Source organism: Lutra lutra, chromosome 14 (genome assembly GCF_902655055.1).
Source record: "Lutra lutra chromosome 14, mLutLut1.2, whole genome shotgun sequence".
In the NCBI taxonomy this organism is placed as follows: Eukaryota; Metazoa; Chordata; class Mammalia; order Carnivora; family Mustelidae; genus Lutra; species Lutra lutra.
Genome location: NC_062291.1, coordinates 2,190,513 through 2,210,758, shown reverse-complemented (window position 1 = coordinate 2,210,758; position 20,246 = coordinate 2,190,513). Strand labels below are relative to the sequence as shown.

Below are 20,246 nucleotides of genomic sequence, written 5' to 3'. Positions count from 1 at the left end.
CTGTCCCCTGTTCCTGTGTTGGAGCAACCAAGCGCCTGCTCCTTGGGAAGAGACTGGCTAGAACAATGGAAATGCCAGTGTCCAGATGGGCCCACGTGCACAGACTAAGCTCCGCAAGTCCAGGATGGCCCTCTAACGGGACTGCCTGCCACTAGCTTCTGGGGACTGTGTGTCTCCCAGGGGAGCAAGAGGCTGGCCCCGACCAAGAGCAGTCACCCTCTGCACACATGTGCTTAGCTCAGGGTCTGTTAACAGCCGCTAGCTTCAATCGGGATTGCCTTTGGGAGCAAATACAGCAGGTTCCGAATGCACCCACACTTGAGTAGTTCTGATAGGGAAGTTCTTCTGTAATAATGTTTAGTCATTTTGTGATGAAATTGTATTATATGTTTGGCATCTAAAAACAAATATTTCAAAATATCTAATTCTGGTGTAGAGAGACAGCCATTTGAGGATAGAGTCAGCATATCTACATAAACACGCACACAAATCCCCCATTTTATAATCTCGTTACTTCACTTACGAAGATGTTGTGAACCTTTTAGTATGTTATGCAGTAACTTTTCTAGATCGTGATTTTGAAAAATTACACTGTATTCCGTTATACCTACTGATTTTAATCAGCCTCCTCTTCACGGGAGGTAATTAGGTTGTTGCTATTTTTTTAAAAAAAGGTTTATTTATTTGAGAGAGAGCACACACACAGGGAGGGGCAGAGGGAGAGGGAGAGAGGCAGACTCCACTAAGTGCAGAGCCCAGCGCAGGGCTTGATCTCACGACCCTGAGATCGTGACCTGAGCCAGAACCAAGAGTCACATGCTTCACTGACTGAGCCATCCAGATCCCCCAGGTTGTTGCTAATTTTTTGCCATTATAAAAAAACCTGGAGTTCATTAGGTGCATAGAAACGCTGCCATTGAAGCAGTATGGGGCAGTAGGTAGGCCTCGAAGACGCTCAAAAGATTCCTGTCCCCGGTACGCGCACACCTTCTCCCAGTTATTCCTGTAACACTTTCAGGGAAAACGTGAAAGCCTTTCTGTTTTCCTTAAATCAGAAGGAAAAAAAAACACCCACCTTTCAAGCTGAGGAAAGTGCTTTAACATATCCTATGAATGTACTGGTCTTTACACCAACACAGATGTAAAATGTAATTGTCGTATGGAGGGAGAGAGGCGCAGGACCATCCTTTCACGGCCCAGCCTGAACCACCTCGGTTAGAGACGCGGGCGTTTGTACCAATGATGGTACGCGTCCCCTTACCCTCGGCCCTGGATGTGGGGAAGCTGCTTTTGGAGGTGATTTCAATGGAGGGATGGCCTCCAGCTTCGGTTACTGGGAAGGGTTGCCGATCGCTGGTGATTTGTAGCTGCTGCCTCGGCTGCCTCTGCCCCCGCTGAGCTGGGAGGTGCCCCTGCTCCACCTCTTCACCTTCATCCACTTGCCTCCACGCTTCCCTTCTTGTCCTGGGTTGAGTTAGAAGTGGCCCGTTCCTCGAGTGTGCGTGTGAGGGATTCTTGGCTCCCAGGTCAGGCTCTCCAGTTCCCTTAGAGCATCACCCCAGCAGGACTATGACGGGTCCACGCAGCCCCTCTGTGCTCTCACGCCCCACCCCAAGGACGTGCACGCTTCCAGCATGCAAAGAGCAAGGGAGAGCACACCAGTCTGAGCAAGCGACTCTAGTCTGGCAATCAGAGGGATGACGTTTTGAAGGGGCACCATGCTTTGAAGCCTGTTAGCTAGGCACCCAGCCGATCCGCCTTCCAAAGGGCTGACTTTAGTGCCGCCGTGAGACGAGATGGGTCCCCGGCTCGCCCGGTGCCCCAGCCGGGACAGCTCCCGGCAACAAACTACTGGGAAGGCGTGATCTCCTCTAGGTTATTCTAAGACCCAGGAGAGAGTCCCTGTTTTCTTTGCTGTCAAGACTCGGGGCAGCGTTGCCCTATGTCACCTCAGTCTTCCATCCCACATGAATCCAGGGCTGCACGTTTACGTGGGGAGGGCCTCGTCTGCCGTGCAGCTTTGTCAGGACGCCTGAGGTTGGCGTGTGTGTGGCCTGGTTCTTCTCTCTGACGTTGTGTTCCTTCTCCCAGTTGAGCGCCTTTCCCTGTTATGGACCAAACCGCGCCCCTCACATTCATGTGTTTGAGTCCTAACCCCCAGTCCTACAGAATGTAACTATATTTGGAGATAGGGCCTTTATTTTTATTTATGTATTTTTTAAAGGATTTTATTCATCCATTTGACAGAGAGATCACAAGTACGCAGAGAGGCAGGCAGAGAGAGAAAGGGGGAAGCAGGCTCCACACCGAGCAGAGAGCCCAATTTGCGGCTCGATCCCAGGACCCTGAGATCATGACCCGAGCCGAAAGCAGAGACCTAACCCACTGAGCCACCCAGGTGTCCCAAGATAGGGCCTTTAAAGAGATAACTTATAATCAATGTTAAAAAGATGTCATTGGGGTGGACCCTTATTTAACATGGCTGGTGTCCTTCCAAGAAGAGGAGATTAGGACACAGACACAGGAGGATGCTCTGTGAGGACATGGGGAGAAGACAGCCCTCTGCAAGCCAAGGAAGGAGGCCTCTGCCAGCCCCTCGATCTCAGATCTCAGACTTCCAGCCTCCAGAACTGGGCAAAAGAGCATTTCTGTTGTTGAAGCTACCCAGTTTGTGGTACTTTGTGAATGCCAACCAGTAGACTGACCCATCAGCCCGCCACCCTTCTCCTTACGCCTTGTGAAGAGTGGCAGCTAGAAGACCTGATTATGGTTTGGGCAGAGAAGAGTGAGATGGTCAGCAGCCATGGTAATAAGCCAAGATCCGGCTAACTTGGCTGCTCAGGGTACCCAGTGACCATGTCCAAAGGCTTTTGAGTTTGTTTGCTAACACTCTTCTTGCTCCGTCACATGTCTTGCATCTTGTACACAATACAGTTGCTTTTTAGCTTGTTCGAGGGAATTTCCATGGGGTCCTATTAAACTTAGCCTGCCCTGGGCCAAGTGAGCCAGTGACTGCCTCATACCCCAGGGAGGCCCTCAGAAGCCACGTGTGGTGTCCTCATGGTTGGGCCTGAGGCGTGCCCACGACACACCTCCAATTCCGTGGTGGGAACCTGGGGTTTGGACGGAGGATTTCTTTTTGAATGACACATGGGACAAACACTGTCTCTGCGGTGGATTTCTGGGGACACAGTGCCCAGCGTGGGTACGAGGGGATTTCAGGTAGGCTCTCTGGGAGAGGTAGGTATGAATCAGAGCCTTAGGTGCAGAAACCCGTGGTGGTGGCCACAAGATTGGATGTTGCTGAAGGAGGGAAGACATGTTCTGAGAAATGGCCTGGCTCAGCCAGAATCACCCGTGATGTTTAACAGAAGCAGAGCTTGGCTGCTCTATCTCTGTGTTTTCTTCTCTATCAAAGAGATTTCTTCTGAGAATTGAGGTGGAAGAGCCATAGAGATTCCAAAATGAAATGTTGGGAGTGCTGCTGAGTTGTCTAAAAAGATGTTCTGTGTCATTAAGCCATTGCCGGCCAGGGCACAGGAAAGTAGGGTCCTCCGTGAGGACATCTCAGGTGAGTGTCTGGAAAAGGATTAGCCCTCAGAAGACGAGCTTCTTTTGGAATTGGAGTCACATTTGCCTGCCTTCATCGGCCTCAGGAACATCAGAGCATGTGATCGAAGTCATCTGAGCAAGGAAGGGTGTTATGGACGGGACTGGGTCCTCCTGGGGCCATGTTGGTTTTTCGCAGCCGAGCATCATCGACTGTCCGCGTGGACAGACGTGCACTGGGCAGTTTTGTATGTCAGAGGACAGGCAGGGCTAACCTCCTTGCCGACTGAGTGTGTGTTGTCCCTGGGGCCCCTGACTGGCACAGGTGAGCACCATTAGCTGGTGAAGTGCTGCCAGTGAAGGCACCTAGAACATTCCACAAGAAGAACTTCTCTCCCTTAAGGAGAACAGTAGTTGGTGCCCGTATGACAGATTCTTCTTCCTGACTCGTTCCGTCACTGGGAGGCCTGCACCCTTCTTGAATCCGTTCCCATTTCCTGTGATTTTCCTCTTCGGTGATATTCCTGGAAGACATTCACGGGACAAAGAGTGTAAGCATAGCTTGCTAATCCCAGCGTGTCCTTTTTGCTGGTGAGTTTTTAATCCTTGATCCTGACTCCCCTTCTTCTCTGTGGTGGCTACTGTAGGGAAAAAGCCAGCAGTGAATGCAGACGCACTTTGTGAATTTAAAAAAAGACCCCTGAGTGACTCAGTTGGTTAAGCGTCTCTTGGTTTCAGCCGAGGTCGTGATCTCAGGGTCGTGGGACTGAGCCATGTCGGGCTCTGTGCTGAGCGTGGAGCCTGGTTCCGATTCCCCCTCTGCTCCTCTCACTCCCCCCCACCCCACAGAAAACCCACAACTGTATTCAAATGGAAAGTACACGGACGAGTTTATCCTTACAGGTGAGGTCGTCTTAAACTATCGTCTCTCATAAACTGAAGTCCCTCCCGTGCGTGCTTCCCAGCGGGGGGTGTGTTTGCATGGACCTTGTTGCCAGATTCGTTGCTCGTCATAGTTTGACATTTTTCTTCTTTACTTTGACATTTCCAAACCAGAAAGTCGTGGGCAGAGCCACTGCCACCTCGACTGTGGGGTGGCCTTGGGGGCGACCGGGAGCCTCCGCAGGCCGAGGAGGTGATGGTGTGTTAGGGGCTGTGGAACCAGTGGCTCAAGGGAGTGGTGGCTTTCCCACCCGTTTGGGGCCCAGCGAGGGCAGTCTGGGCCCCAGCCCGGCACCACACGAGCTCCCTGACCGCTGTGTGTTTCTGTTCCAGATCTACGTGCACCTGAAGGACGGCGGGGGCCCTGACGGGCTGGACGCGCTGAAGAACAAGCCGCAGTTGCACAGCGCGGTGGCCCGGAGCCTGTGCCGGAGCGCGGCGGGCAAGAACTACATCATCTTCACGGGGCCCAGCATCACCAGCCTGACCTTGTTCGAGGAGCTGGAAAAGCAAGGTTGGTTGTGTGGCGCGCCGGTGCCGGCGGGGCCCCTGCCCCCTGGAGAAGTGGTGGGGAGGCCTACAGGTGCAGGTGCAAGGTCGTGACCGGCGAGGACCGTAGGCCACCATGGCCAGGAGGGAACACGGTTTCAGCCGGCCAAGTGCCCGCCATGTACCTGGACCCCGCCGGGCACCAGAGATCGGAAGGGACACCTGCCACGGGCTCACGCTCTGCCCACGGCACCTTTGTGTCCTTTCTTGTGAGACTGTGGCTGTTCAGGGCTTGTCCTGGTGTCCTGGTCCATTCTGGCTGCTCTCACCAAATACTTGAAGTGGTGTGGCTTATGAACTGCAGGCAGTTAACCTATTTCTCGTGGTTTTAGAGCCCGGAAGTCCAAGGTCAGGGCACCGGCACGGTCGCCTGAGGACCTCTTCTGGGTTGCAGACCACAGGTGACAGAAGCGGCCAGGGGGCTCTCTGGGCGTCCCTTTTCTCAAGGTCATTCCTCCCATTCATGAGGGCTCCACCCTTGTGACCCCGGCCCCTCCCAGAGGCCCCACCTGGAACACCCTCCTCTGGGGCCTGCGGCTTTCAGTTGAGGAATTTGGGGGGGACACACGCACTTGTTCTGTGCACCTAGACACCGGTCCTACGGAGGCTCTCCAGTTTGGACTCAGCCCCGTCTGCATTGAGGGCCCTGCGGTTGGCAGGGACGATGCAGAGATTTATGCAGATTAGCACAGGCTGCTGTGCTCTAGGTCTCGGGAAATTCTTCGTGGCCCTTGGTGCCAGGATGCTTTGTTCACCGGTTCGTGGCTCTGGCAGAAGCGGCCGCTGGAAAAAAAGATCTGGACCGAGACCAGGAGCCCAAGGACGAGCTGCTTACTCTTTCCTTCGTCCCACATTTTGGGGATTTATATCAAGTCAGGAGAGACAGAAAAAGCCTCTGTCCTGCCGTGGCAGCCACTAGAATTGCAGACCTATTGCTTAGCAATGGGTCGCACATCTGGCCTTAAAATCCTCTCGAGTCACGGGGAGCCAGCAGCTTCTGACCTTGACCTCGGCCACGGCGAGGAAGCAGCAGCCCCGGGACTCTGAGCTCTGCTGGGTCTCAGTCCTCTGTGAACCCCGACAGGGCTTGGGGTTTACCTATGGGGAGAACTCAGGGTGCAGAGGTCAGACTATGCAAAGAGGGGCCGTGGAAGTCAAGTTGCAGAAAATTGGCCCTCATGTGTTACCAGCCATCTGGGAAGAAGGATGGGCTCCCACAGTAGGCGGTATGGTGAGAGCCCGGGCTGCCATCTCGGTCCCCCTGCCCGCCCACTCCAGTCCCAGGGTGGGCGCGTGGACAGGAAGGCCCGGGGTCCCTGGAACTGCCTTGGGGTGGACATGCAGGGCCGAGGGAAACATGCACATGGGGTACAGAATGTTTCAGATCACTGACGATACAGTGTCAGTCTTCAGTGACCTTCAGTCTTTGACTGAAGACCCGGAGGACAAGACTGTCCCCAGCAACTTCAGTCAGAAGTGTCTGTAGGCATCTGGACCGGAGCTGGCCGCAGGGAGAAGCAGGCTTCCCAGGACCCGCTCAGTGGAGCAGGCTTGCATGTGTGAGGGGAGGGCCAGGCAAGGCCTCAAGCCCAGGGCAGAGTTCCACGAGGTCTCCTTGTGCACCCTGGCCTGTGCTTACCATCTCTCCTGCCCCATGGAAGCTTCTGTGTGTGGAAGGCCACACTGCCACTCCTCCCTTTAGTGGCTCTGTGTTCAGAGGCAGGACGCTGGCTTGGTGCGTGTTGCTCGATAATTCTTTCCTCTGGGGTTAACTTGTCTCCAAGGGGACGGCGGCTCCGTTTTGCACGCTGCCTCCGGGTGCCATGCAGACAAGCACCCGTATGGGCCTGGGGCTCCTTGGGTCTTGGCCAGAGTGTTAGCGGGGTCCTGAGTGTGGTCAGGCTTGGACAGCAGACAGACCTGGGATTAGTCCTTGCCTTTGCCCTCCTTGCTGGGAGCCTGGGGACTTCTGGAGCTGCAGTCCGTCTTCAGTGTGGGTGGGATAACCTGAGTGCAGAAGTTTCTAGAGGCAGGTGGGACAATTGGTGCTCACGCTCAGCACCGTGCCTGGTGCGTCGTGAACGCTCGCGACGAGACTCCTGTGGTACTGCCGATTCATGGTGCCTGTGATGGCCTCGCGTGTCATCTTCAAGGTCCCTAGAGAAGTCCTCTGGGATAGAAGTCGTGAACTGTAGCCGTTTCCCCTGTGGGACTTCTAGGCGGCCCGTCCTCCCAGCGTGTCAGCCTCAGAGCCAGGCAGTCCCTCTTGGGTGCTGGCGTGCGCGGGTTGTCTGTGACCGTGTGACCCAGTTTTGTGTCCCTGTCCCTGTCCCTGCAGAGATCTACTGCTGCGGCCTGCTCAGCTCCAGGAAGAGCGACTGCACCGGCCTGCCCCTGTCCATGCTGACCAACCCGGCCACGCCCCCGGCCCGGGGCCAGCACCGCATCAAGATGAAGGGCAACATGTCTCTGATCTGCTGGTACAACAAAGGGCACTTCCGCTTCCTGACCAATGCCTACTCGCCCGTGCAGCAAGGTGGGGCCTGGCGGGGGCTCTGGGCCGCCCTGGAGTCGGGAAGCCCCCGTTCCTCGGCCACGTCTGTGCTGGGGTCAGGGAGGGGCAGGGCAGCAGGAGCCACCTGGGCCTGCAGGCTGCCATCCCCAGGCTTTTCAGCTGGGAGGGAAGCCACGACGGTGGGATTTATGTGTCCCCTGGCTTGTGTGTGGCCGCTGTGAGTGGCCGTGTCCGAATGGCATGTCCCCCATCACCTGCCCATTAGGATTCTCTGAAGAATCTTCTCTAATGAGAGGGGAGATACCGACTGTTTTATCCCTTCGGTGTCTTCCTTAGAGGTTAACCACGGGCATTGTGGGGCGTTCAGGCGATTCCATCGTTAATTTCACGTGGGGTTTAGAATCCATTTGTAGCAGAGGGATTTAGTGAGCAAGGACTCTAGAGTTCAAGTCACTACAGCTGAAAGACTTTTAAACTGCTGACAAGGAACCGGAAAGGACTGAGGCACTTGACAGAAATATCTGTGGTTACAGGATGTGTTTGAAAATCCTCTATATTCCTTTGATTAAGACATCTTTTCTCTTTACTTCGGAAGGACCTCCACAAGGGGCTCGGTTGTGTGTGTGGGGGGGGGGTGTGTGTGAGAGAGAGATACATACGTGGTCTGTACACGTGTGGTGTGTACGTTTGTGGGGGGTGTGCTTAATTAACTGCTGTTCGTTTTTTCCTGCTCCTCACCCCTGGCACACACACCTACATCCCAATTCAGCGGAGACTGGAATCTAGGGATACGAGCTCATGGGACTTAGGTGTAGAGAGCTAGAGAAAGCTGCCAGCTTCTCCAGGGCTGTGCAAAGGGCTCTTAGAGGAAATGTTTGGAATTGACCTTGCAAGCCAAAGGTGAGACTTTGAGCTGGACTTCTATACTCTCCTGATGGGGCAAGAGCATTCACAGGGAGAGCGTTCAGGAAGACAGTGTACGAGCTGCCTCCTGCCAGGTTATGCGTAACAGATTATAAATTATGCAATGTGATTTAAGATGACAGAACCTTAAAACCTCAATCTCAAGGGCTGGGAGCCTTAAATCTGTTACCAAGGAACCAGCAAAGAGGATGTTGATCGGGAAGAAGAGAAAATTGGTAGGATTGGTCTTTAAATATGCCAGAATTTAGTGTTTGTGTTTCCTTCAGTTATAGTTTCCATTTCTAAAGTACTCTAAATCACAAAGTCCTGGGGCACCTGGGTGGCTCAGTCGGTGAAGCATCTGCCTTGGGCTCAGTTCCTGATCCTGAGTCCTGGCATGGAGCCTCGCATCGGGCTCCCCGTTCGGTGGGAAGCCTGCTTCTCCCTCTCCCTTGCCCCTCCCGCCTCATGTTCTCTCTCTCTCTCATGCTCTCTCCAATAAATAAAATCTTTTAAAAAATTTCACAAATTCCCAAATCTTAGAATCCCTTAAAAATCCCAGGGAGTATGCCTCAGCCCTCTGACAGCACCCCCAGGAGCACTTGGAGGCAGGGGAGGGGGTGTGGAGAGCCCAGGCTGGGTGTCCCGCCTCTCCTCCCCGCGGGACATCCTTTAACTAGTCTACATCTTCAGGTGATTTTTTTTTTTTTTAAACAAAGGGAGATATTTTCCTTTCAGTGTACTTAAAAAACATGATTTTTTAAAACCACTTAGTATTTCATTTTCTTTCTTTTTTTTTTAAACCACTTAGTATTTCATTTTCTTCCTTTTTTTTCTTTTTTCTTCTTTCTTAAAATTTTAAGATTTTATTTATTTATTTGACAGAGAGGGATCACAAGCAGGCAGAGAGGTAGGCAGAGAGAGAGGGGAAGCAGGCTCCCCACTGAGCAGAGAGCCTGATGCAGGGCTCGATCCCAGGACCCTGAGATCATGACCTGAGCCGAAGGCAGAGGCTTAACCCACTGAGCCACCCAGGTGCCCAAATATTTCATTTCTTAAATTTCATCGTTTTTCTGCCTCCCCCCGATTCATAATCCATTTTCTTCACAATATGAATAATGATGATAGTGATTATTTCCATACATTGGGGAACATCTTTGATCCTTTCCTCAAAATAAAGCTGGGAGTGCAGTGGCTGCCCAGAGGTCTGAACATCTGGAGGACCTTTGGTGATGTGTCGCCCAAAGACCGCACTTAACCCCTGCGATGGGCTCTGGGGAGACCAACACTCCTCCTGAGTTTCCCAACACATTTCCCCCCCTTAAACTTGTCAGTCTGGGGGATGAAAATGCTACAGAATTTTCTATCTAAATTGCAGGACCACTGGTGGGGTTGAGCATCTCTGTGTATTTGCCTCCAGTTTACAGTGATTTCTTCGTATTCTCAGTTTGTCCTTTGGAGCGCTTGTTGAAAGCTTATGTTATGCTATAGCAGGTATTTTTCTGCATTTGTTTTATTTTTGCTTTTATTTATGACTGGTATTTTTTAACCTAAAATTGCGTTTCCTTCTGCACGGGCAGATCTGTTGGTCATGCTCTTTGTTCTAAAACTTCTTGCTCTGGGCCAAGGCTGGATAAGGGCTAAGATCACCTGCTTACCATACAGCCTGACTCTCCGCTCTTCCCAGTAACCCACTATCAGCTGGATTTTTACTGTTTTGGTTTTTTTTAAATTAAGTGTAAAGAGTGGCCTGACCAAGCGGTCTTGCCTCCGTGCCTGAACCACTTACAGAAAAACTCTTCTACTTTTTAAAAATATCACTCAGAAGAGGAAGCCTCAAATATTGGAAAGACTGCCTCTCAGCTTCATACTCTTTCCTGCTGTGATCATAGATGTACACGCTCTTCTAAAAGTTGAGAATTTCTAATTTTAGAAAATAGACAACCAGTCAGGAACATTCTAGGAATCGGTTTCTTATTCCTTCTGGATTCTAAGGAGAAAGGTCCCTTCCTTCAGAGAGCGCGAGCATGCATGGTCACGGGCTTCTTAGAAATCCCATATTCAGGGACATCCATCCGGAGGACCCAGCCATCCCGCTCTCTTTCTGAAGTCCGTTTTGGAGCTGTCCTCTTCCTACCAGAGCCTTTGCCCATGTGGGGTTCAGACTCCACGGGACCCATGCACATACAGAACGTGCATATGGGACTGACTCGGGGCCTGACTCATTCAGCCTTGCGGGGTGGTGGAAGGAACATCAGCACACCGCAGGTAGCCTAGGGAGGTGAAGGACAGGACTGCCACTGCGCGTGAGCACACATGTTTCACCGGGTCAGACAGGTCGTGGGGTGCCGCGGAGGTACGTGCGTAGAGCACAGCTAGGCACGGAGACTGGCACATAGCTGTGACTGTGTGGGGCCCGCCCAGGGCGACGTCAGCAAAGCCAGTAAATGTCACACAACCTCTTGTCAATGTGTCCCATGGCCGGGCTTGTTGGTGCTCAGAGAAGGATATTACGGGACAGCAGCCCCACCCTTTGTAGCTGGAACAGTGTCTGAGAATCCACAGTACTGCCAGGGACGGGGTGATTTACAAAGTGGGGGAAATGCTCAAGCAGATGGGCGCAGACCCAGGCCTTGAAGCCGCTGCTCTGCTGAGGTTTCCAGCAGAGCCTCACCGAGTGGATGGGGAGGGAACGAAGGGCTGGAGCAGGGCCCCCGGGGCTGGGGAGGCTGGGACGGGGCAGTCCAGGAATTACAGCCCCAGCGGTCAGCCAATCTCAAGTTCTCCAGGGACTTCTTGGTGTGAAAAACCAGTATCGGGGGACATGGCTGGGGAACAGGGACCAAAAGAAACAGAAAGACCCCCACTCAGGGCTCAGTCTGTGCAAATGGGTCCTGCACGCTAGTGTCCCATGGTCCCTCGGTGAGAGGGCGGGAGACACGCTAGGTGGAGCCCCTCAGGCCCGCAGGGGACCTCCTCTTGTACTTGAACTCTGTCCACTCAAGTAGTCCCCAAACTTCCCAATCCTTCAGAATGATCCCTTTAAAAAATATATATATATACACACCAAAAAATGGCTTTTGTCATAATCCCATGATGCTGTGTGGGGAGGCTGGCCGGAGGAGACGGCAGCAAACCCCAGCCTCGCCTGAGCGTTCTCTCACGTCTCCTGTGTCACCTCTGGACGGCAGCTGTGGGCCTGTGGGTGGGTCTGAGAAACGAGGTCGTCCCGCAGCAGTTCGGGCAGCGGGGTGAGGAGGGCTCACTGATCTGCTCCTCACACCCGGTCAGTGGGACATGTCCCTGGACACATTCCCGTTTGCACTCAATAGAGGGTGTTTGAAGGCTTGGGGAGGGGGTAGGGTCAGCCTTCATGTGGGGAGGGGGGAGGAGGGGAGAGTCAGTCCTGCACCTCCCCTTTGCTCTCTGAAGGCCCAGCCAGGTGCTTCGCCCTCCCTGGTGTCACGTAAAGCCACCTTTGGTCCTGTCATCGCCCCACGTGCCCGCAGCACCCCTGCACACCCACCTCACTTTATGTTGTCCTCAAGTCCCCGGAAGCTTTTAGGGACTGGCATCCAGCTTCTCTGTCTCCCCCTCCCCCTTGGCTCCCTGGAGGGCCAGGCAGGGTGGAGATAGGCACCTGTGTCCGCGAGCATGGGCAGGAGACCTTGCGGACGGGGGTGTGACTGTCTGTCTTCTCCACAGGGGTGATCATCAGGAGGAAGAGTGGGGGGATCCCCTGTCCCTTGGCCGTGGAGGCGTTCGCTGCTCACCTTAGCTACATCTGCAGATACGATGACAAGTACAGCAAGTGAGTGCGTGGCGGCTCGCAGCCACGGGAGAGCCGGGACTAGAGGTGGCCGGGTGCTCAGGAGTCCCCCGCTCCAGAATGAACAGAGCAGGCCCCTGGGAGACAAAATCTCAAGCCCTCGTCCTGGCCATCGGGGCACCCTGTCTCCTTCCCCGCCACCCTTGCCCGAGGTGGCCGTCCTTCCACTCACTCGGGCGTGGCCATCTCTTAGTACTGGGCCCCGAGCCTGCCCCCCTGCCCCCACCCCAGCCAGACTGCCCTTCCCCCGTCCCTCACAGCTGCAGCCCGTTTCCTAGCGCAGGTTCGTAATTCTTTCCCCTCTGGATGTCCGCAGCAGGTGCACACCCATGGCACCGTAACAGGAACCCAAGGAGCGATTGCTAGTGAGCCTGAGTGTGACTGTTAATTGCCAGGATTGAGCCTCACAACCCAAAACAGAGTTGGAGTAACCCCCAGGACAGGCGGGTGTTGACTCAGCCCACTTGAAGGGGAACCTGCTGGGCTTCTTCACGCAGAGAGAAAACCGAGGACCCAGTTCTCCCCGGGCTCCCTCGCAGGGGAGCCCCACTCCATGGAGAGTCCATGAGCCAGTGTTCACGGCCCGCAACCTGCTGATTCCACGCGGTTCCAACAGAGAAACCCGCTTTGACTTAACAGACATGTTAGGGACCACACTGGGCTGCTGGCAGTGAGGACACTGACCTTCAGACACCCCTCAGGTGCCGAGTGACGGGGATGCAGTGCAGGGAGCAGTCCTAAGTTGGGTTGGCCCTGGAGGTGACATCCATCCTGGATCTGAAGGGAAGCTGGGGGTGGCAAAGAGACGTGCTCTCGGGAGGAAGGGGACACGTTACAGATGCCTGCAGCTGAGGGTGAACTTGCCCTTGGGACGTGCAAGCAGTCAGTGTGCCCGAGACATACCATCCAAAGAGGGCTGCCCCTCGGGCCCTGTTCCCTGGGAGCTTCCGAGCCTTGCCGTGGAAGGCCTGCTCCCTGTTACAGCATCTCCAGCGACCCCCCACCCCAGTCCTCTGATAGGAGCAGTTTTCATCTTCTTAGACTTAGGTCAAGTTCCCTGTGACAGCCTCGGCGGGAGCCAGCCCCCGGCCAGCTTCCCACCCCGTGGCTCCGTGGCAGCACTGACCGTGATGAGGCCCTTTGGGACCATCCCCCCCCCGCCCCGCCCCATCCCCGGTGCCCGTGAGCCCCGGGGTCAGCCTCTCCGACTCCTCTGTCCTCGTAGGTATTTCATCTCTCATAAACCGAACAAGACCTGGCAACAGGTGTTCTGGTTCGCCGTCAGCATCGCCGTCAACAACGCCTACATCCTCTACAAGATGTCTGATGCCTACCACGTGAAGAGGTACAGCCGGGCTCAGTTTGGCGAGAGACTGGTGAGGGAGCTGCTGGGCCTGGAGGAGGCCTCCCCCACCCACTGATGCCGCCGCGGCCAGGCTTAGGGGAGGACCAGGGCCGGGAGCCTGGAGGAGGGAGAGAGGCTGCCGTTCTGACCTGCCCAGCCAGAGCCCTGGGGCGCCCCTGGGGGGTTGGGCCTGGCCCACTGGGGAGTCCCAGGCCTCCGCAGGGCCCAAGGTGGGCCTGGTCAGACGATGGCTACTGTCCCGGTTCCCCTTCAAAGAAGAGCACGTCCTCCCTCCAGAAGCCGCTGCCCACCCAGGGCCGGGGCCACACTCAGACTCTACACGCGGGCCGGGCGCCGTGGGTGGCCTTTGCCCAGCGGGGCGCCACACCCCTGTGACCCCCGTGGAGCTCACCTCAGAACGGGGGACTCGGGAAGGCTGTCGCCACCGGAAGCGCCGGCGGGTGGAGGAGCCGTAGTGTGTCCCGCTGGAAAGGCCTGCGCTGGGAGGATGTCAAGACACGGGTGACCTGGTTCCACCTCGTGCCTCGTGCGCAGGGGACCAGAAGCAAGCCCGTGGCGCTCAGGCGGCCGGGCGGGGGACCAGGGCGCTCTCCAGCACTCGCCTTGGGCAAGTCTCCTGAACGAGAAGCGCAGGGGCCGTGAGACACGGGGGTGGAATGGGGGAGCGGCTGCCCGTTCTGGCTGATCAATGAGGCGTCCCTGCTCATTTCATTTCTCGGCTGGTGGCCGGGGTGGGGGGGGGGGTGGGAGGGGAAAGGGAAAATGCCAACAGAACCGCAGTGATGTGTGATGCTATTTTTTATTTTTAAATATATCTTCAGGTTATTTTCTTACTGTTGCTTAAGATCTTCTGTAAAAGGAAAACGTCCCCCTCCTTTTCCGCCCCCTCCCCGCCCCCACCCCAGCCGTGGCTCCCTGCATGAGCACAGTTCGGCGTTCTGGGCCCTGGGACTGTACCGGGGCGAGAGGGGCGGCCGGCTTCCAGAACAGACGCGGTTCCACTCCGCCGAGGATCACGGGGGGCCTGTGGGCCTTACGCTTTGTCACAGACGTCACCATCGGCGAAAAACCTGTTAGCGTCGCAGAAGCAAATGACAGAAGGTCTGGGGGGGACACTGCTGCTTCTCCCCACCCCCACCACGTGAGGTGACCTGGCGGTGTCTGCCCGGGGCTGGCACACCTGAGCCACAGCATCTGGGCCCCGTGGGAACGCAGGTCCGAGGGTCTCCGCGGGAGGCCTCGCCCGGCGGGCCCACTGGTCTGTCCATCCGCCCCCAGATGAGAAACAGCGATTTCCAGAATTACACGACCCCCCCCTTGCACCCCAATTTATGTAGCTCCCTCGTTTTTTTACAAATGCGAAATCTCTTCTACTCAGGCTTTGGGACTTTGTTGTTTGTTCACACTCAGCTAATTGCCAGCGTGGCTGACAGCATGCTCCCGACTCCGCGTCATCCCCGTGTCCCGGGTTCCTGAGGACCCCCGCGCCCTGTGGTTGGAATTCGATGCCACGGATTGTAGGCCCCATTCTCAGTTGTGTTTCAGAACACCTTCACCGTGTCCTTTGATTGGATGGAAAGCACTTTTACCACATGGAGAAATATATTTTTAATTTGTGACGCTTTTCTACGAGGTCCACTCTTTCTGAGTCTAATGTGTTTCCAACACTTGGGGAGACTCTGATGAAAGCTGATGAATTTTCTTTTCTGTCCAAATAAGTAAAAGAAAAAAATAAAAGTCTATTTAGATGCTGATTCTTTGTTGACATGCGGATTGCTTTCCAACATCAGGGACAAAAGTACCGGCTCCTTTTTTAACGACTTGACTTCTTACCGGGTCATCTAGAACATAGAGTCTTGAACTGTTTTTAGTATCCTTTGCCTCTGAGGAGTTTAAAAAAGAAATGCAGTTAAGCCTTTTTTTTTTTTTTTTTTCAAGATTTTATTTATTTAGGGGAACCTGGGGGCTCAGTCATTAAGCCTCTGCCTTTGGCTCAGGTCACAATCCCGGGTCCTGGGATCGAGCCCTGAGTTGGGCTCTCTGCTCAGTGGGGGAGCCTGCTTCTCCCTCTCCCTCTACCTCTCCAACCCGCTCATGCTCTGTCTCTCTCTCCCTCTCAAATAAATAAAATCTTCCCCCAAATTTTATTTATTTGACAGAGGGAGAGCACACAAGCTGGCCCTATGAGAACGTTGTATTCTAGGTGCCCAGGGGAAAATCTGCACCTGCCTGCCAAACGGACTTCCTCCTTGTTTCTTCTAGTCGCCATCATCATCCACACCCACCAAGAGAGGCGCCGTTGGGATGGTGGGTGGGTGACTCTGCCTTGCCAAGTAATTCGAGGGGACTTACACCGTTCCAGGGCTCTGGGTTTTACGTGGTAGCCCCTGTTTTCAGACAAAGGCTCAAAGCAGACAGCAACTTCTAGTGGAGCCCCTGCAGGTTGGGAAGTTTCTGTCCTTCTGGAAGGAGGACAGAGTGACATGGAGTACTGATTAGGAAAACCCGCAGCCAGGGGCACCTCGCCCCACCGATGATGTGAGGCCGAGAGCCATGGGGAATCACTCCAGTTCAAATCCACCTGGCTCCTGTGTCCCCCTGGGTTTGAAGCCCTCAGCCTGACCTTGGACGGGCTCCTTTAGCAGCTGGCCACTGCTGGTGCCAGGGGAAGGGCCCAGAAAGTGGCTGTCAGCAGAGGGGGAGCCGGCATAGTCCCGGCAAAGGTGGGGAGGCAGCAGGCACCCGTGAGTCCCTGCCCAATGAGACCTTTCTACCCGGGGCCTGCTGTGGTGGCGTCAGCTCCCCTGGGGGACGGCTTTGCTGGGGTCTCAAAATGAAAACCAAAGCAAGGAGCTTCCTGACCCTTGTGGAAAACAAAACAAAAGCCTTGAAGCTTCTCCAAAGAAAAGCTCTCTTAGACCAAGCGCACTGAGCTTTCGTGTGGTCCAGGTCCTTCTCCAAAGAAAAGCTCTCTTAGACCAAGTGCACTGAGCTTTCGTGTGGTCCAGGTCCCAGACCCAGGACGGCGGCCGTACTCAAGAGTTGGGTAAGGTGAGCCTTCGGAGATTAAATTTTTTGAGGACTAGTGCATTTTATAGAAAGACGGCCAAGACAAGGGAAAGAGTTAGCAGCTAAAATCTCATCTTCCCAGTGAATGATTTTTTGGTACCATTACTTTTGTTGAAGTTGTGAACCTTTCTTATTTAAATGAGGTGGGACATTAGGAGTTAAGGAGAGACAAGAGAACCAAATGTGGGCTTCTGTTCTGTTCTGTTCTGTTCGCCTTCCCGATCAGTTTCTTTATTTCATTCACCTTGTCTCTTCTCCCCCCACTCTGTGGCCCCCAAAACCTCAGTTTTGAACAAGGTCTGACTGTAGGCAGTGGAACATTATAATACGAAGGCCCTATTTCCAAACTCTGGTGAGTCACGTCAGAAAACCTTGGCGTCTGGATCATTCTCGGCAAAGACTTTTGGTTTCTTGGCTCCGTCAAGCAAGGCCCAGCCGCCAGAATAGAATAAACTCTACAGCTGTTGTAGAGAAGAAGACCGCAGGTGCCAGGACAGGGACAGGAAGGCTCTGGTCATCGTGCGTGGCTGGGCAGTGCCGTTGTCCCTGGGAGCCCGGCCTCAGCACTGGGCAGTGAGGGTAGCGGGCAGACCCCGTGGGCACGGCAGCCCACACCTCCTGTGAAATGTGGGGCAGTTACCCTGGCATAGGGCTTGGCTTGTTCCAGAAAGGACTCCAGATAGGGCTTGGCTTATTCTGGAAAGAACAGAACCAGCTTCCTCAGAAGACTGGACCCAGACTGATTCTGACCCAAAATTGCCAATTTGCCATGCAGCCAATTACACGGAAGTGTCTTTGGAAAATGCTTGCCCCAAGAGCCAAGGATACATGAGTATTTCTGGAAAGCATGGCACCACGTGTGAGCAACAAGTTAAAAGTGGTCCCAGCTCTACCAGAAGTCATAACCCAGCAGGAAGAAAGTTTCTTAGCTCTTAAGCACCAACACTCAGCGACGCCATGTTTCTTCCTTCCTTGCCCTTGTGGCTTACACTTAGTTCTATTTTCTCCAGGGGAATAGGGTCCTGCCCTCTTTTTCCAGCCTGACAGCTGGTGTGAGGGTTCTCTTGTCTCTCCTTAACTCCTAATGTCCCACCTCATTTCAATAAGAAAGGTTCACAACTTCAACAAAAGTAGTGGTACCAAAAAATCATTCACTGGGAAGATGAGATTTTAGCTGCTAACTCTTTCCCTTGTCTTGGCCGTCTTTCTATAAAATGCACTAGTCCTCAAAAAATTTAAAATAGTACTACCAGGGGTGCCCTGCCTGGGTCCGTTATCTGAGCACGTGACTCTTGATCTTAGGGTCGTGAGTTCAAGTCCTATGTTGGGCATAGATATTACTTTAGAAAAACAAAACTGTACTCCCATATGATCTAACAATTCCTGTCTGGGTACTTATCCAAAGAAAATGAAAACTTTAATTTGAAAGGGTGTGTGCAGACCCATGTTCGTTGCAGTGTAATTTACAACAGCCAAGACTAGAAGCAACCTAAGTGCCCATCAATGAATGAATAGATTTTTAAAATGTGGCGCATACGTGTGTGTGTGTGTGTGTGTGTGTGTGTGTAATGGAGTATTACATAGCCTTTAAGAAGGAAGGAAATCTTGCCATTTGTGGCAACAGGGATGGACCTCGAGGGAATTATACCAGATGAAACAAGACAGAGAAAAAGTAAACATGTATGATCTCCCTCATATGTGGAATCTAGAAAAATATATTTATATATATAATTAAGCTCATAGACCTAGAGGTCTAGATCATAGAACTAGAGATCTAGGTAGTTGCTAGAAGTAGGGGACGGAAAGTGGGAGTGAATTGCCTTTTTTTTTTTTTTTTTCAGTTAGATTGATACCAAAAAACCAAAAATGCATCAGAGTTCTATAATTGAGAACTTCCTCCCGGTGAATAGAATGTAGGAGGAATGAACGAAAGAAGGAAGCAGGGGCTGTGGTTTCTTGTATTGCAATAGACTAGAGAGAACAGAACAGTTGCACACATTTTTTAGGTGTAAATTTAAGATCCGGAGTTGTGGGATTGTGGGAATTTTTTATGGAGGCATTTTTGGAGTCACTTTCATACGTTTCAACCTAACGCCATTATAGTTCATTGTGGCTTTTTAAAGTGTGTCCACCTATCAGTACTTATTAGTAGAAGGACGGTGCCCAAAGTGGGACAAATGCTCTACTCGACCCTGTGCCAGTCCAGCCATGAGTCCAGTCCCGGCCATCATCCTCCAGGAAGAGACAACCGGTTAGGAGGTCCTGGAGTCTGGGACAGTGGGTCCACATAGAAACAAAATGGTAGGGGCCGTTGGGAAAACAGGGTGATTAGCTTGGGTGGTGAAGCCCTGACTCAGGAGGGAGCATGGCACTTGTCTCCAGACTTCCCAGTCTCCTTTTCCGTGTGGTGCTGGTCACCGGGAGTCAGGCCTCAGCTCAGTGCAGGGAGCGAGTTCCAGAGTCCAGAGCTGCCCGACGCCAGGATGGGACTCAGAAAGCAGGGACCGCTCTGCTCGCTCCTGAATGTCTTCCACCAGAGGCAGCTCACGACATTGGAAGGTTCCAGAAGGCATTCTGTGGGCAGGAGGTGGTCTTAACCCCAGGCTGTGGGCTTGAGCAGGCCACCTCTGCTGGCCGCCCTCCTGACCTTCCCTGAAGGGAAGCCAAGCCCTGACCCCGAGCTGCTGGGCCGAGGCCATTGGCGATGCAGGAACCCAAGTGTGGAGACGATTGCCTCTCTCCAGAGCACGCCCCGGCTCCCAGCGGCCCCTCTCCTTCCCCTTCCTCAGAGGGAGGTTCCCACTTCCTCTCAGTTCAGGGGGAGCGGCCATCGGCATCAGAAGTCCGTGTCCAGGAATCCGGAAAGATTGCGATTTTATTTGGACATTTCTTTGCACTGTCGCATTGTCTTGCTTTTCCTTACAGTTTTCGGTCAAGAATCTGGGAGCAAAATTTTAGTCTCATGAACTGTGCCTACATAGCCCTCGGGGGATCTCCCCCAGGTTCACCCCCATCCCTTCTGGGAAGATAAAGCCGACCCTTCCGTCAAGATTTTGACTTCACACTAAGACACGCTTGCAATAAAGTTTTACAGATTTTGTATATCGTGAGCTAAATTCTGAATTCTAAAACGTGAAGTATGGCACATATGTGTACACACACACACACCCCTATATACGTGATTTAATTAGATTTTTATTTATTTTTTATTTATTTATATTTTTTTTATTTTTTATTTATTTATTTTTATTTAATTAGATTTTTATTTCTTCAGCAATGTTTATCTCCAGTCAACAACGGTGAAATACAATCAGATATATTGCATTTGCTTCTCTCTGGTGGGTTCCTCTGGGGGAGGGAGGAGATGATGAAGGAAATTCATGAAAAGCCTGGCGAACCCACTTTACAGATTCTCTCACATGTAAAGAGGGACGGCAGGTCAGGGGGGCCCCAGGTGCCGCTTGCATGACCAGACACCTGAGCCTTCTCAACTCTGCTGCTAATCCTGGGGAAAGTCGGGGGAG

At 53.4% G+C, this 20,246-nt stretch overlaps 1 protein-coding gene across 1 annotated transcript in view; it reads left to right on the top strand.

The window, feature by feature from the left end:
- PGBD5 (piggyBac transposable element derived 5) overlaps positions 1 to 15,407 on the top strand; it is a 98,403-nt gene extending 82,996 nt beyond the window's left edge. Inside the window, exons 4-7 of the mRNA XM_047702514.1 lie at positions 4,825 to 5,005; positions 7,379 to 7,576; positions 12,164 to 12,269; positions 13,513 to 15,407. Of these exons, the coding sequence (XP_047558470.1) occupies positions 4,825 to 5,005; positions 7,379 to 7,576; positions 12,164 to 12,269; positions 13,513 to 13,708 (681 nt within the window). The 3' untranslated portion in view covers positions 13,709 to 15,407. The remainder of the gene's footprint in view (positions 1 to 4,824; positions 5,006 to 7,378; positions 7,577 to 12,163; positions 12,270 to 13,512) is intronic.
- Positions 15,408 to 20,246: the final 4,839 nt, after the last annotated feature.